This window comes from Chrysemys picta, chromosome 16, assembly GCF_011386835.1.
Source record: "Chrysemys picta bellii isolate R12L10 chromosome 16, ASM1138683v2, whole genome shotgun sequence".
Lineage (NCBI taxonomy): Eukaryota > Metazoa > Chordata > Testudines > Emydidae > Chrysemys > Chrysemys picta.
Window position 1 is genome coordinate 9,583,436 of NC_088806.1, and position 26,619 is coordinate 9,610,054.

The following is a 26,619-nucleotide window of genomic DNA, read 5'->3' on the forward strand; positions in this document are numbered from 1 at the left end:
ATTGTTCATTCCCTGCCTGGACAATTCAGACAGCCAGTTTACCCATCATATCGCCAGCACATCAGTGATTCCAATAGGAGGGGCAGGTTTTCTCTGGGGCACTGAGATTTTTCAGGGAGTTGGTGGCTCCTTTCTTTCCTCACTGTGGAGTAAACTCAGCTTTTTATTCCATCCTTGATGATTCATGGAATAATAACAGCAGTATGAAGAAAGAGGAGAGTGAATATCTCACTGCCAGGGGGGAAGGTGGCCCCATCCCCTATGACTGAGCATTGCCATTGCAGGAGAGAAGGTCTCAATTGAATTGAGTGCCCTGGCTCAGACTAGAGACACAGGAAGATTTTGCTGTTCATGGATCCGTGCAAATGAAATTGTTTCTCTGTATGAAAATGAGGAGGGATATGAAATGCCCACATGGTGGCACCGAAAGTATCAGGGAACACTGTAGGATTAGAATAGGATAAGTTCTCAAGCAGCATGTTTCTTACTTTCCCCATCTGTCAATTTTGATTATTATCGATGGAAATATTTTGCCATTGGGTTGTATGTTTACATAGAAATTGACATTTACCAACAAATGCATAATTCTTCCAAGCCTGCCTAGTCTGCAGTTGATGAGTTTAGAGGGACACATTCACTCTTCCCAGTCCCATGCTCTCCATACTGCCCACTTCCCACGCTACTGGGATCCTTCCCTTATCTCCCCCCAGACCACTGCCCCCCACTCCCACTTCTGGGATCCCCTCCTAACACTGTCCAACTCCCCTGCTGGCAGGATCCCTCCCCGTTCCTTTCATTTCCTGCCTCCCTTCTAAGCAAAAGCTCTACACTATTCCCACACTGGGAATTGAACCCAGGCTACCTGGGTGAAAACCAGAAATTCTGGGCACTAGACCATATGGGACTGTTATTACTGCAGCTCTCCAAGCCAACCCCTCATGAGACCAGCAGCGCCACCCAACGGGGATTGTACACAGGGCTGCATTAACCCTTCAGGTGCTGAGGTTTTCCCTCTTTCCATTCCAGTGCCTGTGATCAGGAAACAGAGATTGGGGCTCCCAGGTTCTGCACAGACCATGACTGAGATTGGACCTCAGATTGCGCTAGGTGCTGTACAAATCCTGGCCAACACTGGGACACCCAGGGATTCCCCTGAGCCTCTGCTGCCCAACTTCTTCTGACTCCCTCTGGTAACCTCCCCCCCTCGCCCCCATCCAAGCAGTCCTTCTTTCCCTGCCCCCTAATTTTGCTTGCAAACCCTGGGCCCATCTCCTGTCCCCACCGCCCAGGTGGGCAGAGATGCAGGCAACTTCAGCCACTGGAGACAGCCCCAGCAAGCGCTGCATCCCGCCACGGGGTGGTATTTGCAAGACACAGGAAGGGAGCAGCTGGGAGTTGTGGGTGCTGGGAAGAAGGAGGCAGGAGCCGGGAGAACCAAACCCAGAGACCGGATGCGGGGCAGCTCCTGGGGGCGGGGCTCTGGCACAGACCGGGGGCGGAGCAGCTCCTGGGGGCGGGGCTCTGGCACAGACCGGGGGCGGGGTAGCTCCTGGGGGCGGGGCTCTGGCACAGACCGGGGGCGGGGTAGCTCCTGGGGGCGGGGCTCTGGCACAGACCGGGGGCGGGGTAGCTCCTGGGGGCGGGGCTCTGGCACAGACCGGGGGCGGGGCAGCTCCTGGGGGCGGGGCTCTGGCACAGACCGGGGGCGGGGCAGCTCCTGGGGGCGGGGCTCTGGCACAGACCGGGGGCGGGGCAGCTCCTGGGGGCGGGGCTCTGGCACAGACCGGGGGCGGGGTAGCTCCTGGGGGCGGGGCTCTGGCACAGACCGGGTGCGGGGCAGCTCCTGGGGGCGAGGCTCTGGCACAGACCGGGGGCGGGGTAGCTCCTGGGGGCGGGGCTCTGGCACAGACCGGGGGCGGAGTAGCTCCTGGGGGCGGGGCTCTGGCACGGACCAGACGCTGCTGCTGCCTCCGTATGATCCGGGAGCCCGGGCTGATCAGCTGCTGCTCCCCGGGGTCTGTGCGGGGGAGATCTCGTCATTAAAGCTCCTTCCCTGCCACGCCGGGCGAGCTGGGACGTTCTCCAGGGGAACCAGCCTCCTAGAGCCCCGGACTCTGTCACCATCAGCTCCGGCGCCAGAGACTCCAGGTGAGAGACCCCGGGGGAAGTGCGGGGGAGGGGCAGGAAAGTGACTCTCTGCCCAAGGGATCCGCAGCTGTTGCAGCCTCCGGGGATCTGCTCCCTGGTTGTACATGTGCTGCCAGCAGCGCTGGACCTGCCTGAGCGATAGCGGAGCTGCTGTTCTCCGCTGCAGCCAGGATCTGCCCCAGACACAGCTGAGATTCAGGTGGGGACAGAGAATGGGGCCCGGGAAGGGAAAGGAGGGGAGAAGCCGGAGTTGCAGGGAGGGGAAGGGCAGTGGGACACGTGGGGGATTGAATGTGCTCTGTGCAGCCAGGAAAGTCCAGGGGGAGAAGTGTGTGTGAGTCGGGGGGTGAGATACTTGCATCCTTTTACTGTTTGTGCCACTTCCCTCTCAAATACTGAAACAATTCTCTCTAGTTCTTTCCCTTTTCTCTCCCCTTACCCCATATGGCTATAAAATCCAAGGAGATTCCCTCGTTTTCCCTAAAATTGACTCTATTCTCTTATTTTGCCCTATTTTCTTTGTAATTCTCAAATTGCCATTTAAATTCTCCTCAGATCTGGGATGTTAACCCAACCCATTTTATCTGAAGCAATTTGTCCTTGTTTAGGTGGGAATTTGCTGTCCTGTGTCATTCCCCCAAAGTGGGTGGTAGTTAGTAGGTGCTGTTTGGGGGAGCCCACAGACATGGCTGCCTCTGGGGTGGAGATCGAGTGGCCGTTCTCTGCCAGAAACAGGGCATGGCTGAACAGAAGGGAAAGGGGGAGCCAGTGTCCCTATGGAGCCTGCCCAGCTCCTTTGGTTCTGTTCCTTTCTAGCATTTTGTTCAGAGACTTTATTACTGGGGACAGGGCCGGCTCTAGGCACCAGCAAAACAAGCTGGTGCTTGGGGCGGCACATTTTTAGGGGCGGCATGGCCGGCACCAGAATGCCGCCCCTAAAAATGTGCCCCGGCCGCCCTAGCTCACCTCCGCTGCTGCTGCCACGGCGCGTGAAACAGCTGATTCGCGTGCCGCTACTCGCCCTCCCTCCCAGGCTCTCAAACCTGGGAGGGAGGGGGAGACTCCAAGTGGCCGCGGCGCGGGCGCCGCTTCTTCCCCTCCCTCCTGGGCTTGAGAGCCTGGGGGGAGGAGGCAGGGCTGGGGATTTGGGGAAGGGGCGGAGTTGAGGCGGGGCCGGGGGTGGGGTAATTAAAGAACGGGGGGTGGGGCGGCCAAAATTGTTTTTGCTTTGGGCGGCAAAAATCCTAGAGCCGGCCCTGACTGTGGAGGCTGAAAAATCTCTCTGTGGGCTTAGCCTGGCAGGAGGGGCCAGGTCTACACTGTAATAAAGAGATCAAGCATTTTCCCAGCATGGCAGACTCTAGGATGTGTCTCTGCAGGGAAAGATCCTGAGGGAATCGTGATGTGAAATTAACTAAAGCCTGTTCTGAAACCTCCACAACTGCCCTTCTCGCCCTGCCAGGCTGCAGGATGACGTCCATGTTTTGCTCCACCTCATCCCATCCTCTCATGGGACAGGAAAGGGAAATGGCTGCAGTTGAGCCAGTTCAGGTAGGGATTATCGGGGGATTACTGGTGGGTTCCTGCTGGAGGGAGATGGACAGCAAATACAGTGGAGGTCGGAGGTTTGGGCAGTCTGGTTTGGAGGTTGGAGTATGCCAAAAAATTCACAGGGTAGAGAATGGGAGGAGGCCAGGGTGTAGCAAACATGTTGTGACTTGTTTAATATATGGGGCTTACATTCTAGGAAGAGACCCATGATGTTAGAAGGTGGAAATGCCCTAATTTGTGGAACAGGAAACAACCCACCTAGGTGGGGCTAGGAAAATGGACCAGAATCCCAGTGCTGGAGCCTGACCTGATTAACCAGCGGCTGCTATGAGATATAGAGGGGGCACCCACCAGTGAGGCTTAGGGAGGGTTCTTAACCTTTTTCTTTCTAAGGACCCTCAACGTGCTATAAAAACTCAATGGCCCTGCATATGCATGGGTTTTCTGCATATAAAAGCCAGGGTTGGTGTTAGGGGGTGGCAACCAGGACAATTGCCTGGGCCCAATGTGACAGGGCCCCTCGCAAAGCTAATGGTTCAAGCTTTGGCTTCAGCCACTGGTGGCAGGGCTCATGGCCCCAGGCTTCAGCCCCAGGCAGTGAGGTTTGAGTTTTCTGCCCTGGGCCCAAGCGAGTCTAACACTGGCCCTACTTGGAGGACCCCCTGAAACCTGCTTGCAGCCCCTCAGAGGTCCAGGGACACCTAGTTGAGAACCACTGCCTTAGGGAATATGCCCCTCTTCCATATTCAGATCCAGGGCTGGCCTTAGAGAAAATGGTGCCTTGGGTGAACTTGTATTTTGGTGTCCCCCATCACCTCTGGCCCTCACGGGCTCCCCACCATCATGTCCAGACCCCAATGCTTCCCTCTAGTGCTTAATTTGTATTGAAAGAAGTGCCGGAGCTCAGGCTTGGCACAAATTAAGCACTGGCAGGGCGGCCTCATAGGAGCGGCTGCTGGCCGAGCGCACAGCTCTGAAGGCAATGCCACTGCCAGCAGCAGCGCAGAAATAATGGTGGCATGGTATATGGTGTATTGTGTAGCCTTTTATTTTATTTAAAGTGCATTTTGTAATGTGGCATTACACCACCGTGGGTTCGGCTCTGGTGGCTACACTTTCAGGCTTGACAGAGTGAAAGTCCCCTCTGCTACTTGCTTCAAATGTATAGTCTCTAGGAACACATAACGATTAAGGGTAGTGACCACACAGACATTCACAAGTACAAGGTCTAGTCTGTTTTACAAGTTTTATTAAAGTTACAATTAAGGTTATGAATACCCAAGCATATAGAAATTCTATAAAGTCCTATGCAAAAGTTACAACTATAGTTCTACTCCCATCCTGAACAATAGTATTAGGGTCTGCTGTGTCTCTCATGGATTGATCATCAGTAGAGGGATGGTTCCTGCTGGAATTTCCCATAGGGAGCTCAATTTTCCTGCTCTGGGCACCCCCTTTTTATAATGTGATTCTGATTTTACCTCATTAGCATTGATGCACAACCTGTATCCTGTGGTTAAGGCACATTTGGAAACAGAGGCTCCTTTACAGATTTTTTTTATTTAAAATTAATCTTCCGACTAATTTTTCACCCTGTTACCACTTGGTACCTCTTTTTCCATAATCTTAGGGCATCAGGTTATTTCTCGGTCATTTACTTATGTCAGCATTTCTTAGCTCCAAGGCCTAAAATAGCTAAGCTAAAACCTTGCAGGTCTCAGCCTACAGGCCTTGTTTTCAACCCTATTTACTTAGATACCTAATACATGATTATTCTCGCTACATACCGATCAATCTATTCTTTATTTAGCATACAATGATTCTATATGACATAATGTGTCAGTTAATTATAACACCACACAATGAATGAACGAACGGTAAACTAAAATCATTGGCTGCCATTCCCACCCTTACTTCTACACTGCTGCTGTGTCTCGTGGTGCCCGGCATTCTGCCTGCAACTCAAAATGGGCTTTGCGTTCTCACACGAGGGCTGCATCTTGCTGGAGCCCCAGATATCCTGCAGCCCTGTGGCGGCTCCTGGCTCACCAGGGGCCATTTCAGATTTTGGGGAGGGGGGCAACTTTAACTGTGATTCCAGGGGCTACTGAGGCACCTGAAAACTGTAGGGTTTTTTGCAGAAAATAACTTAGAAATTTGCTGACAGGAGCACTGTATCTAATTGTTATATAAAGAAAGATAAATCTATACTGACTCCAATTACAGCCACATATTAAATTTAAAAGTAAATTTAAAACAATCAGGAGATAATACAGCAAGATATTCCCTGTCCCAAGCCTTGAGGTATCAGTTCTGGAGCTTTGATGCAGGTATCAGAAACACAAGTTTGATACTTTGCACCCTGTCTTTAGTAGAGAGAAATAAAACTAGAGAAAGTAAGCAGATTTTACTTAACAGACACACTCTGTGTTACTGCCATTATCTCCTCTATTTTAGTCAGTTGTTTTTCACTCCACTAAAAACATATTTACTTAATTTAATATACGTGATTATGTTTTTTTCTCTTTTATTAAGAACGGGAATTTATTTTTCTAGTTATTTTGGCATTTATGTTTACTGATCACAATCATGTATGTGACTCACTAACGTTTGACTCCATCATTGCTATTCGTATCGTACTTGGAACTGCCTTTATTTTCATAGAAATTGTAAGTTACTTTCCAGATATAACTGTATCATGAAGTTTGGGGGAGACAGGGCCCTACACCTCCCCCACTTCCCGCGATTCACTGTGACTCTCAGCCAGCCAGTAAAACAGAAGGTTTATTAGACGACAGGAGCACAGTCCAAAACAGAGCTTATAGGTACAGACAACAGGACCCCTTGATCAGGTCCATCTTGGGGGGATAGGGAGCCAGACCTGGTTCTGGCCTCCCTCCATTTCCCAGACAGCTCCAAACTGAAAAACCTCCTCCAGCCACACACCCCGGCTCCTTCTCCAGCCTTTGTCCCGTTTCCCGGGCAGAAGGTGTCACCTGCCCCATCCCCTCCTGGGCTCAGGTTACATGCTCAGCTATCCTCCCTCAAGTGAAGTTACACCCTGATATCCCATCACCAATGCAGACAGTACCAGTAAAACTCCCCCGCAACATCCCCAGGTCAATCCTCCCCACTCGCTACTTCCTCACAAACTAAAAATACAATTTGAAGATAAGTGATCTGCATCTGCAGAGTGTCTACAGTTTTGAGTTTAGCTAATTTTTTTTAAATGAGCCCTGTTTGCTGAGGTAAGTGCAAGCAAAATTGACATTCTATTATTTGATAGTACCATTTTAAATATTGAATGACAAAGCACAATATGGCAATGACAGTAATAATGATAATTACTCCAGCCAGGCCAGGTTAGGCATTTTAGAACTCATTACTCAAAGAATTGAATTTAAGCATAAGTCAGATATAAAATTATGAAATGAACAGACCAGTTAAAAAGCTAAAATAACAGCACTGTAATCCTTAATGAATGTGAAAGGATAAAATTACAGAGAATATATGTACTTTGCACATTTTGACAGGAAGTAAAAAGAAGTAATAACAACAGTAATTGAAGTGTCTATTGTGCGATGAGTGTGTGTGCATGTGTGTTGGGGGAGTGTGAGACACAGCACGCTGTCACTATATGCAGAGCAGCACTCACTAGTCTGAAGGCTCATTCACACACCAGCAGTGGCCAGCAGCTCCCACTCCTGACCCAGAGGCAGCAGCAGAGAATCTTGTCCCCCCACCTCAGCTCAGCAGAGACTGGGCACAGAGGGAGGAGGGTGGGGCCACCCCAACATCAGCAAACCCCCCCCCCCCCCCTGCACACACACAAGGCTCCTGAGAGCAGCTTGGCCAGAGGCAGCTCCAAGTCGGGGGAGGGGCAGGGCTGCAGGAACAGTTGCAGTGGCAGACAGCTGAAGAGAAGTGGGGAGAGGAGAGACAGGACACCCCTGCTAGAGGAACCCCCTCAGCAAGGCCCCCCTGGACAGTCATGTAGTCTGCCCACCACTAAGTCTGGCCCTGTCCAGCTCTTCACAATGAGAACAGTGTTAGGCTTTCTACCAGGGAGCTCTCCCTCCACCCTGCTAGGGGCTCCATCTCCTGTATCAGTCTGTGGCTAGTAGGGGTGTGATGGATCTGCTGGAGAGACAAGGGGCTCTCTTTTTTTCCCCTCACACTAACGTTTCCTGGATGCTCTGAGCGGGGTGGGGGTGGGACTCCTGACTGTGAGCCACCCAGAGCTTTCATTTGATTGGCTCCTTTCCCCCTTTAACGGTGGGGTTGTGACTGGGGCAGCAGGTATTGAGTGTTGGACTCTTGCTCTTTCAGGGGCCGATGATCTTTGAGGAGGTGGCTGGGTATTTCGCCAGGGAAGAGGGGGCTCTGTTGGACCCCACTCAGAGAGCCCTGTACAGAGACATCATGGAGGAGAACTATGAGACGGTGATCTTGCTGGGTAAGGAGTCCTGTCCCCTCAGTTATTAGAAGCTGTGGGATCTCTAAAGAACCTGAATAGTAATAACTTTATACTTTTATTCATCATACAAGTGTTGACAAGTTTCCTTGCACCCATTTTTTTGCCTTATCTGCCACCCACTAGAATAATTTTTGGTGCTGTCAATTTTAAAATTGCATTTAATGTATCCTTATAGGATACATTAATAACTACATTAATAATGGTAGCTTTCAAGCCTTTTCCTCATTTTGAAAGGAAAATATGCCTGTTGTGGAATTCTAAATTGAGTAAATAGGTGTATGACTCATGCATGAGTTGTGTGACAGTCAGATGAGCTCCTCTTTTAATAGGAGAGCATATAATGTTGCCATTCAGGAGCCCACGGGAGAATGGAGAACGGAGCCATGGGAAGGCAGGAGAATGGGGGAGTAGCTAATTCTGGAGTGCCAGGACATGGGAAGGGTGTGTGCAGATTTAGATCCAAGAAGCAGCAGGGAGGGAGGAGGTAGTGAGAGAGGAGGAGGGAACACAAGAAGCTACCGAGATGCTGGGAGGTGGTGATGGCTGAGAGTAATGGGAAGAAGGGGAGGGGAGTGTGGAGGAAGGGCACCCAGGAAGTGGGCTGGGTGGGTCAGTGGGAAGGAGGAGAGATTTGGGGATCTAGAGCTGTGGGGGATCCCAGACCTTTAACCCCAAATCCCTACCCAAGCCTTGTTGCTTTTGAGCTACACTCCAGGTTTATTTCTGCTCCGTTCCACTTCATTATACATTTTCCCCAAAACATTATTATTTTAACTCTTGACCTCCCTCTCCCACTCATTACCCCCCTCCCCATATAACCTCCCCATCTCTATGCACAGCATCCATGACCACCAATCCTGAGTCCTTGCTGCATTCCTCCCTCCCATAGCAGGGCCACTACCCAGGCACAAAAGGGCATTTTGTTGATGAGGTCACAGGGTGGTAGTGTAGTCTGTACTATTTTTACACCTATAAGATTACATATTGGGGTACAACCTGCCCTTGTACATGGCTACCCAAAGTTAATTGAGAAGATGAACTTTGGTGAAACACACAGAAATTTGATTTAATTTACACATAAGGATTAGACTAAGATACGTATAGTAAAGAGGATCTTCCACTGTGCATACTTGCAAGTTATGGACACCATTGGAAACAAAGATCGAAGGGCAAGGGACTCCTGCTTCACTTTACACTGTCTCGGGGACCCGACAAAATGAAAAAATGGTAACTAGGGGTAGGTCTACACTTACCTCCGGGTCCGGCGGTAAGCAATCGATCTTCTGGGATCGTTTTATCGCATCTTGTCTAGATGCGATAAATCGATCCCGGATCAATCCCGGAAGTGCTCGCCGTCGACGCGGGTACTCCAGCTCGGCGAGAGGAGTATGCGGCATCGACGGGGGAGCCTGCCTGCCATGTCTGGACCCGTGGTAAGTTCGAATTAAGGTACTTCGAATTCAGCTACATTAATAACGTAGCTGAATTTGCTTACCTTAGTTCGAAATGGGGGGTTAGTGTGGACCAGGCCTAGGAGAGGTATTTTATCCACTTCCTTATGGTAATAGGATGGCTATATACCATATCTGCTCCTTTACTCTGATTACAAGAATGTCAATAGCTACCCCAGCCCATACGTGGCCTTTGGGACATCCATAATTAAGCATGAAGCATTACTCATTTATTAATAATTCCAATCTATGAATGCGTCCAACTGCTGAGATACTGCATAGCAACCTAATTGCTAAAGACCACCCCAAACTTCCTTCTTTTCAGAAGAATTAGAGGCTGTTGCTCCTGAATTTTAGTGTTTAATCCCCCAGCCTTCTCCACACACTGGGGGAGTTTAATTCTCCCTCCCATTACACCTGAGTCACTAGATTTCCTAATTCCCCTAAATGTGCTTTTGCGATGTCACAGTTCTGGATTAGCCTTTGACCTGCCTCCATGGTCTGCTCAAGGAATTCCCTCTCCAGTATCAGGCCTCTAGCCAGCCCCTCTCTATGGGTAGGGACCCACATGCCTCTCCTTTTTTACCAGGGTTTGAGGATTGCAGCTTGTCCTCCACTGTCTTCACTGGACTAACGTCCAGTTCCTGTGCTTTGCTTTCTCTCCAAGGGCTGTGAGCAGTGTGTGTGTGTGGTAGAGCTGGGAATTTTGGTGATACTTGTATGATGCCACCTCAGTTTCCCTCTGTGATTGGTATTGCTATGATTATAAAGAGCAGGAGACATGAGGTGTTTTGTCACATAGCTGTTATGGGGTGATATGAATGTGTCATTAACGACTGGCTGGGACCAACCTACATCAATGGACTACCCGACAGAGACAAGGGAATAATTGTCACCTGTGTATCTCAGCTTGGGTGAGTGAAGCATACATGGACTCATTATGTTTTTGGGAGAGGAAGAACTGGGCTTGCAGATGCAGGGAGCTCTACCAGAGTGAAGACAAATGGCACAGTAAAAGGAAACTAACTATTTTCTACAGCATCATAGCTCAAGGCAATTGGCTAGTATGGACTATATTGTCTTTTTTGCTTCCCTGTGCTAATCTAAGGACTTTACAAGGCTGTGTTTCAGTTGACTAATAAACCCTGCTATATTTTAACAGTCTGCCCAGTGTCACAGCAAAAACTTGCTCTGTGCATTGAATGAGGAACCGTCTCTGAACAGGAGTGTTGTTCAGCTGGACCTGCTGGCAGAGCTCACAGATTGAAATAGGATTGTTGAAGCCAGAGACTTCCCAAGGACTGTTTAAAAGCCCAGGCATTGCACAGATCCTATGGATTCATGACAGTGTGCCTCAAAGAAAAGGATCTAAATACGTATTTTCCATGGCCTCCTCATCAATCCTCATGGGAATCCCTGATTAGTCCCAAAGTGTATTAAAACCTTCCTTAAAGGCTTACTTCTTAGTTATCAGGTCATGTCCATTTTGTTAGAGGGCCTCCTACTTCCCTAGTTCTTGTCACACAGACAGCAAGCAGCAAAAGACCAGAAGTCTGAAGCGCAGACAATGCAATGTTTATTGGGGTTAGTTTCCAAGCAAGCATATTCCGAAGCCTTTCACACCAGTCGGGCTTATCTCTATATGCGATAGAGTCTGTTCCCCAGTGTTTCCTTCCCAGCTCTGACACCACAAAGCATTTACCCATGTCCCTCTTCCCAGCTCTGATGCTGCAGAGCCTTGCCTGTGTCCCTGTTCCCCGTTCTCCCAATTAACAAACATGATTCCAATTTCCCTTCCCCTTCCAGTTTATATAGTAATATTCTCAGCTATACCTTAACCAATCATTGTACTGAAATTTAACTAACCAATCCTAACATATTGTAACATAATTCTCTAACCAATTATATCCCACTCCCTAATTAATTAATGTTGCTAGGTGTAAGTTATACAGCAGACAGAAACAGTTAGAGAACCAGACAGATTAGCAATAGAAAAGTGGGGGCCATGAAGTCAAAACAATACAGAAATGAGGGTTTCACAACCATTGAGAAGTGATTTCTTGCCAGACAGGATGCTATCAAACTAAGTTTTCTTTAACCATCTTAAGATCTGTTTCTTTATCTGGTGGTGATGGGCACTACCAGGACAGGATCGTCTTCCTAACAGCCCAATACCACCTTATTTCAGTGTGATTGGTTTGGGAGGTGAGGATGTGACCGTTCACTTCCCAGCTGACGGCTGCCCCTGCTGCTTAGCCAAAGGCCTTAGCCTAAGAACAAGGCCTCAGACTATCCTAGTGAGACAAGGCCCAGACACAGGCGGACTGTGATTTTGATTCTTTGTTTTTATACCCCTGTAACTAGCTAAGTGATAAAAATACACCTAAGTTCTTAAAGCATAGGCTTTACAGGCAGACCTGAATATATCTATATTCTAAGAATGGGTTCTACCCCTTCCCCCATTCTGTGTCTGTCTTGTCCATTTAGATTGTAAATTCTTCAGGGCATGGGCCATTACTATTCTGGGTTTGTAATTTGCCTAGCACAATGGGGACCCACTGTTAGTTGGTCCTTAGGCACTAAGGTAATGAATATGATTTACAATAACAACAACTCTCCTGCCACTTTGAGCCAAGGAAGCTGATCTTGGGATGTTACTGCTTAAAAATGAGCTGGGGTTAAAACCATGGAATATTCTTTGTGACAAGTATCCCACTGATTTCCCTTGTTTTCTTTGCCTGCAGTAGGGTTTCCCGTTTCCAAACCTGATGTGATCTTGCAGCTGTGTAGATAAATCTCTGCATTAAGCCTCTTTGCATAACTTTCAGATGACTTTGTATTATGACTCTTCATATAACCTTGCAGTGGGTCTATCCATGTGTGACCTCTGTTTTCATGCAACTTTATGTCAAGTACTTTGATATGGGAACTTTGTATCAAATCCTTATATAGAAACTTTGTATTAAGCCTCGGTATAATGTTATAGGCCCTAAAGATAGTTAAGGTAGAAGAAAAATGACTTTTTGCTAGGAGTAGAATAAGATCTTCCCCCACCTTTTAATCAAGTGCCCTGTTGAATGAATGAGGTGTGAATGAGCAAGACTTGGAAGGCAGGCTCCAAGTGTTGCAGCTGTCTGGAGGTGAGGGGATGGAAGCCAGACTCAAGAACAATAAAACTTGTCAAGTGGGCTCATTAAAGAAGATCAGACATATTGATGGCCTTGGGAGTTAGAAGCGAGCATCTTCTTTTGAAAATACCCTCTTTGAAAATAAATGTGGCAGCATTAAGACAACACCCAGAAGGAGGTGCCACAGACAACCAGCTGACACAGACTTTGAATCTGGTATAGATTTGCATGAGAGGGAAGCTGCTATAAATGTGAGGTGTCTTGCAGAGGATCCCGGGTCTTGTCTTGTCAGCATCAGAACATCTATCCGGATTGACAGAAGCCCGGCTCCATCCCTCCCCCATCTAACTTGCCTGGCCAGTGAAGTTAAGGGGAGCAACTATTAAGTAACAACAAGAAGATGGATTGTGTGTGTGTGTGAGAGAGAGAGAGAGCATGAGTGTAAGGGGTGAAAACATTATCTACTATCATATGCATGTGATACAATGTTGATTGATACATGTATTACCAATAAATGTGGCACTTTGCCTTAGCCCCCCTGAAAAGATCCTGTGCAGTACTTTAAGTACAACAGTTGGAATGAGGGGAAGAGCCGTGGGTCCCAGACCTCCAGGGCTCTGAGAAAGAAGTGCACCTGACAGCTGCCTGCACAGGTAGGGAATTGGTTAAAGCAACTCAAAAACTGTCTGTGAATATAGGAAACATTTGGGATGCCCTACAAAGAGCTTGTGAGCTCTCCAAGTTCAGGATTGTTCCCTGCAGATGTGGAATCATTAGGCAGATGTCACTCATGCCTTCCCACCTATCCTGACTGACAACTGGAGGCAGGTCCTTCCCCAATTTCAATTTCCCCTGAGTGTTCTGGTGAGATGTGGACAAAAACGGATCCCTTCCTCTCTCCTCTGGGGAAGGGTTTGGGAAAATCAGTTCCTCATAGGTTTGATGTCTCCCGCACATATTTTGGTTTGTTCAGCCCTTTTTCGATTCCTGTCTCTGAGATTTCCTTTCTCTCTGGCACAGAGAGTGACCTATGTCTGGATACTCTTTCTCCCATCAGGTGATGGAATGGTGAGTGAGAATGAGGAGGAGAAACTCCAGCAGGAAGATGCTGAGCAAGTAGAACCACATGGGATGTTATCAGGAAGATCCATAGGGAATGTTTCCGGGTGTTGTGCACGCCGAGAAAAAGCAAAAGCCTGTGAGACTCAGCAGATGCCAGAGGAAAACTTGAGGAGCCACTTAGACCTTATTACATGCGAGAGAATCAACTTGGAAAACAGACGCTACACATGCCATGAGTGTGGGAAAAGCTTCAGTGGGATCTCAGACCTTTTCACACATCAAAGAATCCACAGAGGAGAGACGCCCTACACATGTTCTGAGTGCGGGAAAAGCTTCAATCAGAGCTATATCCTTATCAGACATTGGAGAACTCACACTGGAGAGAAACCCTACACATGCTCTGAGTGTGGGAAAAGCTTCAATCAGAGCTCAAACCTTATCAGACATAGGAGAATCCACACAGGGGAGAAACCTTATGGATGCTCTGAGTGTGGGAAACACTTCATTCATACTTCAGCCCTCATCTCACATCAGAAAATCCACACAGGAGACACGCCCTACACATGCTCTGAATGTGAGAAAAGCTTCTATCAGAGCTCTGATCTGATCAAACATCGTAGAATCCACACAGGAGAGAAACCCTACACATGCTCTGAGTGCAGGAAAAGTTTCAATCAGAGCTCAACCCTTATCAGACATCAGAAAATCCACATGAGAGAGAACTGTAATAAATGCCTTGACTAGGGCTGGCCAAAGTTTTTTCTTTAAAAAAAATCACATTTGCTAATTCCCACAGAGTGATCTTTGCACCATCTTCAGCGTGGTCTCTCAGCTCCCCCAGATGAGCTGGATGAGTTGCCTGCTTCTGCCTTTTGCAGCTCACCCTTCTGTGATCTTCCTCTTGAGTCGAAGGAGTCTGTGTCCCTCTAGCCAGGAATGTTCATTGGCTCCAGGTGGGAGTGAGAGGTTTGATCCCAACAAGCTGCACTGAGGCAAAAACTACCTGTGCCTTACAGCCACCAGGACTGTACATGGTGTTGGCTGCTCAAGTTAGTGATCTTGGTGTAAAAAGACAATTATAGTTGTAGAGCAGGTGCAGCCCCGGTGCAGTGGTTGCATTAGCTTTCTCCTTGAGCTGACCTAAACTCCATCACTTTTCCTAGTCTAAACGAACCCTGAGCATCACAGTTATACTGTTCCCCCATTTGAAAGCAATTGTTAGTCATCAAGTTCCCCCTTCTGGGGCAAATTGTTTCATTCCCAGTTGCTCTGATGTTGCTCCAGGTTGTGCTGCAGAGCAGATGTTTTTACTACCATTTTCCTCACTTAAAATATACTGAACTATAACAAAGTGCAGGAACAGGGCACGGATAGGGAAAAATGTCATTTCACCCTCTGTAACAACAGAAGAAGATAGGGTTAAATCAAAGGGATTCCCTTATTCCTCATCACCATCCCAATCCCTCTGTTGTTCAATTAGTAAGGTCAATATTTTTTCTAAAGGGCTGAGAAGAGGATTCTCTGGTAAATGACTTGGAACTAAGCAAAAATACCCATGCATTGGGCTCCCAAAGCAGTTGTGGCCCAGGCCCTGCAGGAGGTCGCTCCTGAATATATCTCCTTCCTAATCAGGTGCATGTTGCCTATTATTTGGGAAATGCAATCCCTATCTAGGTAGGGATGGGAAAAATGGAAATGACATTTCTATTCAGATCACCCCTGGGAGATGCTGCAAATGTATAGAAAATGAAATCCATGTTGAATGTGATATAGCTGCAGAAAGATACTTATTTTTAATAGATACCTGACATTTGGTGTTTTACAGGGATTCTAAATCACTCCTGAATTTAGTCCCTAATTTAAACCTGTGCCACCAGATTAAAGAAATAAAAGGAAATTTGGGGGGAGTTATACCTCACTATCGCTACTGATATGTTGTATGGTTGGTGAATTATTTTACATCAGAGAAGTGTAAAATTACTTCAAGTAAGGTCAAAGATTTGACAAGAAGTCAGGTAGAAATTGCAGGTACAAGTGGTTGATTTTCACCCCCGAGATGGAAGCTATGGTGACTTGTGGCCCCGTAAAACTATTTTTAGAAAGCTGCTCACTAATTAAATGGCATTGGTCACACTCCTAAAGGATGCCATGATTAAATTGGGAACAACTGTCTTTTTCAGCTGATTCCTTCAGAGCCATTCCATGCCTATGGGTCCCAATTTGGCTGCCTTGTTGGACAAGAAGCACTTCCATGCTGGGCAAATGATTTGTAGCCAATAAGGGAATGTATCAGATTCCAAGTTCAGACTGCAGGATATATGAATATGGAGTCCAGCGTCTGTGGTTTGCTCTCTTAGTTTACTCTTGAATCTAATGCATTTGTATCACTTCTCTACCTCCTGCTACTTTGAAAGATTAGAAAGTGTGAAAATAGAATACAGGTGGTTTTGCTCATGATGCAGCCTTCCCACATAGTGAGAGACCCCTTCCACCCACACTTCTGGGAGAAGACGTAGAGAGAAATGAACACACAGAAATGGAAGGCTCCTAGGTTATTGTAGAATGTGACTTCACACAAAGCTAACTGGTTGGAAATGGGAATTAAGAGAAAACTGCCCTATAGGTTTATATTTTGTAATCTTTGAATAAGATGTTACCAGGGACAATGAAATTAAACATGATGTTAATTACTGTAACAGGCTGATTCTGTGATAACTTTCAGTGTTACAATATGATTCGGGTTTTCTTCTAGTTCTCTCCCTGCCCCTCCTTCTATGTCGGAAATGGTGGCTAATCCTGAAATTAAAACCTCACTCTAAAAGAATTAAAGTGGGGGAATATGTGAGAGAAATGGCATATACGAGAAGAGAGACCCAATATGTACTGTACTTATTTCTATTTAAAATGGAATTTATTTTGATAAATTTTAAAATAAATCTTCTGTTAAGAGGAAAATTACTTGAGACAAGATGTGTAACCTTTTACCCATCCCCCTCGGTGCTGATTTTTTTTGTTTGTTTGTCTCTCCTCAGGTGGTTGCTTTTTAATAAAATAATAGTTTTGGTTTGAAAGCAATCGTCATTCCATTAGTTGAAAGCAAACAGAGCCCTGCAAAGCAACAGGCAATTTTCTTAAACCTTCATAGCGCATTGTCTGCACCAAAAACAATCCCCTCCTAGCATTACAAGCACTGCACTGCTGTACATAGCAACAAATATTAGTGGCTTCCAGCTTCAAATTGCTGCCTGAAGGTATCCCTGATCCTTATGGCCCTGTGCTCCGCCCCTCTAACAGCCCTGGTCTCTGGCTGTTCAAATTCAGCCTCCAGGTGCTGAGCCTCAGTGGTCCAGCCCTGAGTGAAGCTTTCACCTTTTACCCTTCCCTTCACAAATAGACGGACAAAAGCACACTCAACAGTCATTCTGCACTTGCTCAGCCTGTTGTTGAACCGCTCCTTGCTGCTGTCAAGGTGCCCCATGTCTGGCTTCATAAGCCACGGCATTAAGCAGTAGGCAGGGTCTCTCAGGATCACAATGGGCATTTTGACTTCCCCTACACTGATCTTCTGATCCAGAAAGAAAGTCTCTGCTTCCAGCTTCTTGAACAGGCCAGTGTTCTGAAAGATGCACCTTACCGGGCCAGCCTGCATTAATGTCTGTGAAATGCCCACGGTGATCCACAAGTGCCTGGAGAACCATAGAGATGTACCTTTCTGATTAATGTACACCATGACTAGGTGGTCTGGTGCCAGAATTGGAATATACGTGCCATCTATCGCCCCTCCGCAGTTAGGGAAGCCCTTTGTGCAAAGCCATCCACAATGTCTCACACGTTGCCCAGAGCCACAGTCTTTCGGAGCAGGATGTAATTAATGGCCCTGCACACTTTTGTCAACACATGTCCAACGGTTGACTTTCCCAACTCAAACTGATTAGTGACCGATAGGTAGCAGTCTGGAGTAGCCAGCTTCCACACTGCAGTTGCCACGCACTTCTCCAATATCCGGGCAGTTTTCATTCTCGTGTCCTTGCGCTGCAGGGTTGGGACAAGCTCATCACAGAGTCCCATGAATGTGTCTTTCCTCATCCAAAAGCTCTGCAGACACTGCTCATCATCCAAGATGTGCATGACGATTGATCCCACCATTTAGTGTTTGTTTCCCAAGCTCAAAAGTGGCGTTCCATTGTGGTCAGCACCTCCATTAATGCCACAAGCAATCTCGTGTTATAGCTACTACGTGTGGTGAGATCAATGTTGAACTCTGCTTGCCTTTGTACTATAAGGAATAACTCCATTGCCACTTGTGATGTGTTAATAAGAGCGAGCAGCATATGGGTCAACAGTGTGGGATCCATTCCTGCTGCCCGAAGAGGCAGAATGCGCAGTACACAAACCATTTAAAGATGACACCAAATGTGAATGGAAGCACAGGGATTGCTGAGATACGAAGCAATGCATCACGGGGCATTGGGACACAACCCGGGATGCCCAGCGACCCCCTCCACCTTCCCACAACTCTTAGCGGCAGAAGAAGAAGAGATGCTGAGTGGATACTGAGTGCACTGCTCGGAATACAGCTGCAAGTGCCACAAGTGTGAACACGCTATTGTGCAGGCAGCTGACAATGTAAACACACAACAGTGGTTTACCTTCAGCACTCTCTGAGCAGCACTGTAACTCCCGGTGCTGTAATTCTGCCTCAGAGAGACTGATTACCAGGATCCCAGGAGTGATCCCCTCTGGGGAATGAAGCACAAGGTCGACAGGCTATGCAGCCTTCACTAGTCTCCTGTACCTGAAAAGCCTGCTAGCCCAACGTGCTGGAGCATCTATGCCAGTACCTGGTTCCTAAACTGCAGCTACAGTTCCTACTCCAGGTGAATCCAAAGACCGAGAGGTGCAGAGATCCAACCCCTTATAATCTTAGAAACGTTTTGTTCCTTTTTCTATTTTTTTGTCTGTTTCTTTTTATGAACTTGGAGACCTCCCAGCCTTTCTCTTAGATCGGGGTGTAACAGTGCGGCTCAGTGGGGGTGAGTGTGTGAACAACGCTGAAATCTACAAAGGGAAGATGCTAGGAAGAATAGTTCCCCGAATCTTAATAGCCTTAAAACTCTGCCCTATGAAATGACTGAATGCATGCTCCTCACCCCTTCTGCATCCCTAGCCCCTGTCCCAGCCCGGAGCCTGCACCCAGTACCCAAACTCCCTCCCAGAGCCTGCACCCAAACTCCCACCCAGAGCCTGCATCTCCTCCCTCCGCATCCCCTCCCATCCCCAAACTCCCTCCCAGAGCCTGCACCCCCAGCACAGAGCCTGCACCCAAACTCCATCCCAGAGCCTGAAGCCCGCACTCCCTCCTGCACTCCCACCTCCTGCCCCAGCCTGGAGCCTGCTCCCAGCACCCAAACTCTGTCCCAGAGACTGCACGCCCACCCCCTTCCAACACACCCCCTGCACCCAAACTCCCTCCTAGAATCTGCACCTATCCCCCCTCTTGCACCCCCACCCCCTGTCCCAGACCGGAACCTCCACCAAGCACCCAAACTCCATCCAAGAGCCTGCACCCCAGACCCCATCCCTCACCCAAACTCCCTCCCAGAGCCATAGGCAGGTGGGGGTGGAGTTTGGGGGGGAGGCTCTGTGCATTCTGGGCACCACCAAAATTTCTACAAATCTGCTGCCCCTGATGTCCACTGCACTCCTGGTTCTCTCCAGCTGCTTTTTTCGATCCCATCTCCTGCTCTTCTCTTCTCTCTCTTTCCCCGCTCCCCTTTGTTTTCTATGGGACCTGGCCCCATAGTTCTATGTTGTGCAATATCATGTTTATCTTTCCAAATCAGCTGGGGCCTGGAGAATATTCCCAGGTGGTTGTTCCCTATGTAGATAGCAGTGATCTCTGGTGTGTCCTCACGGGGAACCAGTTCACAAAAAACAGCCAGGAGCTGGTCCCAGTTCATCCCCCATCTGCTGTGTGGAGAGAAAATTGCCTCCAGCCCAAGGCCCAGCTGCAAACCCCTGGCTGAATTACAGGCTGTCTTGGAAGCCCACTGCACAATGCTGTGCCCACAAATCCACATCCCAGCCACAGGTGTACTTCCATATAATCTAAGTAAGAGACATGGGGAAGGAAGCAAACAGGGTTAAAACCTGTGGTGCTTATGGCCCAGCACATGCACTGGCCTCCCCTCAGGCAGGGGACTGATAGGCCCCTCTGTCAGTTGGTGTCGGCAGCAACAAGGGCTGGGTTCAATGTGTAGGGGAGGAGAGCAAGAGAGATGGAGGAGAAGAGAGAGTCCCGAGAGAGGAAGCAGCTGGAGGGAAGCAATGAATGCAGAGTGCAAACCAATCAGCTGAGGGTCTCACAGGAGTACTGAAATGACAACCACTGCAGGTCCAATGATGTAATGGTCAGCCTTCTGGACTCTGAATCCTGCCATCTGAGTTCAAATCCCAGTGGGACCTCCGGGTGCTGTGTTGGTTTGCTGTAAAACCTTGGAGCTCAATGTGCTTGATTTCCTTGTTCCTAAGTGCAGCAAAGTGAGATTTTTCCTTCCTGTTGAGTGACTGACGCCCGCTAGAGCTAGGGCTTTGGTCCGGCTGATTCAACAGGCTGGTTGCTATAGGTTGGGGCCCTAGAATTTAACAATCTGGTGAGAGATTCCTGCAGGTTGACCTGATAGTTGTGTTTCTTGCTGCTTCACCTGATGTCCACAAGTTTGGTCCTTGTATCTACAGCTGCCATGCTCTTCCTCTTGCCCACATGACACTGAAGAGAAACAGTTCCAGGGCCAGGCTTAATAGTCAGGGAAAGGCAGGAGGGAGAGAGTCCCAGGCTGGACCCCAGCACACCTTTCCTCCTCTGGGCCCTAGAGCAGAGGTAGCTGTTGCTGAGAGCTCCAGGACAGGGCAAGAGGAGGAGAAGACCATGCCCATGCGTGAATTCAGAGAGTAGTTGATTACCATTCTACATGCACATTTATAAAAATGTGCAGATACTATGTTGCTGAATATGATAAATTTGATAGACTGTTAAAGAGCACATCTTTATATAAATGATACCCAGATATTGCTGATATCAATATAAACTGTCAATTTCCCTGTATAAGCAGACATCCATAGAAATATCAATATTTGGCCTTACAGGAGCTATGAGGCTTCCCTCTACCGTAAGTAAAGGAGAAATGTCATGTTTTACATAAATTTTCACCTTACAGATAACTTACATGTTTCTCACTGTCCTGAGTTCCACGGGACGTGGGGAAGCTCTAGGAGATGGCTCCCCTTGGGATCATGTATTACATGGATCCGAAGGCTGGGGGAAGCCAGACCCAACCTGTAGCCAGGAATACCAATTCCTAGAAGCTCCCTCCTATAGAGAACTCAACTGAAGGGTCGTGAAGAAGCTGGATTTTAGGTCATTTTGGCTGAGGGCTTAATGCGATGGATCAGAAATTCATTGGGATGTCCCCACACAGGTGGAAATGCTGCTGACTATGAAACTTCCTGTCTCTTTTGTTTTTGTGCTGTAATATTAGTGGTGAAACATGCTACTCACAAGCATCCTCTCTCTCTCTCTCTCTCTCTCTCTCTCTCTCACACACACACACACACACACACACACACACACACACACACACACACACTCTTCAAGAAAACCCTTGCAAGAAGTCAAAAGTGCTTGCTGGATCTCACTGCTCTGCTTGATAGAATCCAAACACAAGCTGAACTTGTCAGGCATAGGTGGGGGCTGGCAGGGAGTCGGGTGTGGGATGGTTTCAATTACACAGACAGGCACTAGTGACAAAGTTCCAGAATGTGTGGGAGTGTAAAGCTGGTTGGTCAATGTTACACTCCCCTCCCAGTTGTCATTGTCTGTCTACAAGAGGTGCAAATCTCATCTCTAATATGGTACATTCTGCCGAATGTGAGAGGTACCTTCATTTATGCTCCATGAGGTTTGATCTCTGTTTTGTGCACTGTGTCTGTGAATGAAAATTATAGACTACCGTATTCAAGAAAAAATGCATCAGCATGTGCTTGCCCTGACCATCGACAGAGAAATGCCACTGAGTTGAAGATAATGATGTTCCTCTCTACTAGACAGGGACTGGCTACAGAGCTTGCTTACACACACACCAGATACGTTCAGCATTAGAACTTTTAATGCTCTACCAGGAGTTCATTTAAAGGAGGTATTTTACACACAGTGCCACCTTGTGGCTGATTAATGAGATGCTAAACTCTAGTGTACTAAAGGGTGCACTGCAGGGCCTCCAGGCTATTTGCCTATCATCCTTCTCTGGCTTTGTCCAAAACCCCGGCAGAGCAATGAGACATGCATTTGTAGACTCCCACTCACAGCCCAGTCAGATCGTAGATTCTATAGCCTGGAAAGTTTGTTTTCTTCATTCGGAGGTCTTCTCCTCTCCCTGCGTAACCAGCAGCAATGCTTGATGTTCCTAACACACATGTCCCCACTCTAGTCAGAAGAGACCTCTCTAGAACTGTGGAGAATAGTTGCCCAACTAGAGCAGAGGCAGTTGTAGTGATATGATCTAACTGAATGATGAAAAGGATTAGAAAACACAACTTGTAGGGACAGACTAAAGGAGCTCAATCTATCTAGTTTAAGACAGAGACGGTTAAGGGGTGACTTGATCCCAATCTATAAATACCTAAGTGGGGAACAAATATTTGATACTGGGCTACTCAGTCTAGCAGAGAAAGGTTTAACATGATCCAGTGGCTGGGAGTTGAAGCTAGACCACTTCAGACTGGAGATAAGGTGTATATTTTTAACCATGAGAGTAACTAACCATTGGAACAACATATCAAGGGTTGTGGTGGATTCTCTATCACTGACAATTCTTAAATTGCAGATTGCATGTTTTGCTAAAAGATCTGCTTGAAGAGTTATTCTGGGGCTGTTCAATGGCCAATGTTATACAGGAGATCAGACTACATGATTATAGCTGTCTCTTCTGATCTTGGAAGCCATGATGCAAACTGCTTAAGTCTCTTAGTGTCTCATGACAGAAGAATGCTCATATCAAGACTTCAGGTCAAGCTTTTGGTACCAATGTAAAGACAGAGGGACTATGAAGCAGAAATGAATAGTGAGTGCCATTAGTGCTCATGCTGATGTTCACAGACAAAGTGTGAAGGAATAGTTGCAAATGTTTTTGCTCCACGGGCATGTGATGAAGTAATTGACAACCTGACAAATGTTGAATATGAATAAACATGAGAACTTATTGCAGCTGAGATAAATGTTCTGAATGAGTATGGAATTGAAAATAAGGCTGTGACAATCTCGTCAGATAATACAAAGACAAACTTAGGTGATCGATACAGACATGCAAGAGAAGATTTGCACAGCAAAATACACATGAGCTTAAAAAGGGAAGTGATAGGCCTTGGATGTCCTGCTCACATCATGCACAAGTATACTGAATGACAGGGGATACTATCCTGGTAGACACTGAGAGCATTCGAATGAACCTTTTTGGATATTTTCATATATTCACTATTTGTGTGGAAAGACTGCAAAGTTTTTGTGAGTATGTGGGACAAGAATATTGGACTATACTGGGATGCATATCTGTTGGAAGACTATTACAACAAACTGTAATATGGCCTGAAAATTCTTAGCATGCGTAGAGGACAACTTTCTGATTGAAACAACCAGGGAGTTATCCGTTTTGGATCTGATTTTGACCAACAGGGGTAAATGAGTTGGGAATGTGAAGGTGGTTGGGAACGTGGGAGAGAAGTGATCATGATCTGATAGAATTCAAGATCCTGTGGAAAGGAGGACATGAGAACAGCAAAACAAGAGCACTGGACTTCACACAGGCGGATTTCAGCCAACTCAGAGAAATAGTAGGTAAAGTCATCTGCAGATTTGATCAGTGTGCTCTCTCTTCCTACATCCAGGTAGTTAATGAAGATGTTAAATAACATCAGGCCGAGAAGAGGAGGTTAGACTACATGACTTTTGTGGTCTCTTCTAACCTTATGATGTTATCATTCTACGACCACTTCTGCTCACATTTTCCTATATCTTTCTAGTAAATGCAAGAGACCTTCATCGGTAATCTAATTAATACATTGTTAAGGGAAAGGCTTCTTTGTAGAGGAGCACTGGGGAAAAAAAATCAAACCACGAGCCTGGAGTTGATGAAAAGGCTGCTGAGACTGGCATTGGCAAGGCAGTTGCTTGGACTGCAATTGCTGGAACACAAAAGCCTGTGCTGCACGTCCTTGTGATTCGCTGGGGATGTCTGCGCACAGAGATCCTGATAGTGCAATCTCAGTAGGTCTTGCAGGAATTGAGAGTTACTCTCCTTTCACCTTCCTTTAATTATCATAGATGAAAAATGGAGCAGTTAGAAGAAAAGCCCCAGAGAGAGGCAATGTGGCTAATCTGACCAAGGCCCTGTTAGTACATAGGCCTGTTTGTTACCCGGAGATAGAAATTTGGGTTTGATTTTTCATACTCTTATTTCCTTACTAATATGTGTGAAAAAAGAACACTGAAATTGTATGTTGCTTCTGCCCAGCCAGATGTGTTTGTCGGTATAATGGAAAAGTGAAGGGATAGAGCTAAAGTGTTACTATGGTGAGAGTGTAATATACGAGCATACACTGGAAGGCTGCCTGGCTCCTCTCTCAAGCCAAGGTCAAGCAACCAGGTAGGAGGGGCGGGGATGGGGGAGGCATAAGACATACTAAAAGCCAAAGAAAAGCCTGGCCTTAACCACTACACAACCTCACTTCTTACCCCTCCCATGGTGTACAAAATAGGTGGCACCAAGCCCCCAGACTCATGACCCTCCAAAATGGAACAACCATCAATTGTAAGGGGTGGGACCAGGGACATGCACTGCAGGTATATTTGGGCCTGCTAAGAAAGAGGAGAGGGAACGGAGACACAGGTAAAGGCTCTGTGGTGTCAGAGCTGGGAATAGAACACTGGGAAACAGACTCTGCTGGCACGTGGACTATGGATATTCTTGCTTGAAACTAACCCCAATAAACATCACGTTGCCTGCACTTCAGACTTCTGGTCTCATGATCTACCTGCATGACAAGAACCAGGGGAGGGGGTGAAAGGAAAGCTGCCTAGTAAACACCTGCTGAATAAAAAGGACATCCAGTGTTGCCTGGCTGAATGTGTCTCCTCTCCCCACAGCCTGGTTGATCTGCTGAGAAAATGGAGAAGACTGCCTTTGCCTAGCCATACATTGCTTGCAAAAGAAACAGGTCTTTTTGGTGACAAGTGTTGAAAGGAGCCACTAGACAAATGTGGAGACAAGAAAAATGTCCCCTAACTGAACTTGCATCTGTTGATGTTGAAGCCACAACACAGAGTGATAAACACTATATGACCACGGCTGGTGTCAGAAGAGTCTCCACCAAAGCCTTTTTCCACCAGCAGAGGCCTCTCTGTGCACAGAGCTCCTGGTAGGTTGATGTCTGCAGGCAGTGGAGAACACTATTTTGGCATCTCTTTGTCTCTTTTGTGGTGAACATCTGCAGTGGCTGTTAATAGGCCTCTAGATAGTGGTCTTTGGGAAGAGCTGGCTGAAGAGCCTTCCAACTAACCAGGAGAGCCTGGCTTGGCCTGCCAGTTCTTCCTTGCTGAACCTAGTGTGTCTGTTGGCTCCTTTTTTGTATCTCTTTTCATAAAAAGAAAAGATCTGTCAGCACAATCCTTCTAAGTGGTTGTTCAAGACAGAGAGAGCCTTCCTTGTGGCTAAATCTTGGTGCCATGGGGCATGCCTCACCACTGTGGCGCCTCCTGATGGCCATCCTCGGAATTAGCTCTGGTTCGCCGGTGCGCCTTCATCTAGTGGCGTCTGGCCGCCATCTGTTCTATCATTAGGACCCATGTCGTTCTCAGGACTGTGGTGTCCTCTTATGGACACAGCCCTCCAGCTTTGCTCCACTCAGCCACCCCCCCGAAAGGGGGGAGAGAACTATCCTCTTCCCAGTCACTTGCCTCAGTGGCCAGCTGCAGTTCAGTGTCTAGCCACCTGTGTCAGTAGCAACTGAGGCAAAAGGACAGTCACACAGTGCGTCGCCTCCAACTCCTGCTCTCTTTTTCCCTGGACCACTTTCCCACAGCCCTAGCACTTTTCTCTGCCTTTGTATCAGGGCCTCAGTCTGGCAGTAGTCAGCCAATAGCTCACTCATGCTCTCCTTACCCAACCAGCACTACTCTGATCGAAATGACAGACCCTTTATAGATGGGCTGCTCCAGCAAGCCTTCTCCTGATTGGCTCTCCCAATAAGCTCTTTCCTGATAGGCTGGGTTCTGTGCAGCCTCTGCAAGGCTGCCTTAACCTTTCCCTGCTTGTGTGGGACAGCCGCCTCACCACACTTTGAAAGTGGCAAATGCGAAGTCTGGAGCTGAAGGAAAGGTTACCATGACTCAGAATTGAGTCGAGGTTGCTGCGACTGAAACACAGATCACTAACCACTATATGATCATAGTGGCTGGTGGGAGAAGCACATCTTAGAAGCCCTCTGTCAACTGAGCTGTGGCTTTCTGTGCACAGAGAACCAGATGCCTCAAGGTCTGCCAGGCTTGAGAGAAATGGGGAACATCTGTACTTTGGAATTTGCAGGTGTTGTCCTGGACCATCAAATGGAACTGTGGCAAACACCTTCTTGAGGCAGGCACCATGGCTTAACTGGCTAAAGCGCTTGTCTAGTAAACAGGAGATCCTGGGTTCAACTCCCAGTGGTGCCTTGTTGTATAGCTTTTGTCTCCTCTCATCACTTTTTCTGTGTC

At 47.5% G+C, this 26,619-nt stretch overlaps 1 protein-coding gene and 1 non-coding gene across 2 annotated transcripts; both read left to right on the plus strand.

Moving 5' to 3' along the window:
• The first annotated feature begins 1,939 nt into the window (after positions 1-1,939).
• LOC122172755 (zinc finger protein 3-like) lies at positions 1,940-16,850 on the plus strand. Its single transcript, XM_065570123.1, has 4 exons — positions 1,940-2,148; positions 3,611-3,699; positions 8,029-8,155; positions 13,813-16,850. Exons 2-4 carry the CDS (start codon positions 3,619-3,621, stop codon positions 14,559-14,561), a joined length of 957 nt encoding a protein of 318 aa, XP_065426195.1. The 5' UTR covers positions 1,940-2,148; positions 3,611-3,618; the 3' UTR covers positions 14,562-16,850.
• A 9,653-nt stretch (positions 16,851-26,503) lies between these two features.
• TRNAT-AGU (transfer RNA threonine (anticodon AGU)) lies at positions 26,504-26,577 on the plus strand. Its single transcript has one exon. It is a non-coding gene; the product is annotated as a tRNA-Thr (tRNA).
• Positions 26,578-26,619: the final 42 nt, after the last annotated feature.

Bases quoted from the DNA above. Each gene is read 5' to 3' on its own strand.
- LOC122172755 (XM_065570123.1), top strand. From the start codon at position 3,619: ATGACGTCCATGTTTTGCTCCACCTCATCCCATCCTCTCATGGGACAG. The intron at 3,700-8,028 runs GTAGGGATTATC...TTGCTCTTTCAG, and splicing joins CTGCAGTTGAGCCAGTTCAG to GGGCCGATGATCTTTGAGGA. The intron at 8,156-13,812 runs GTAAGGAGTCCT...TTCTCCCATCAG, and splicing joins TGAGACGGTGATCTTGCTGG to GTGATGGAATGGTGAGTGAG.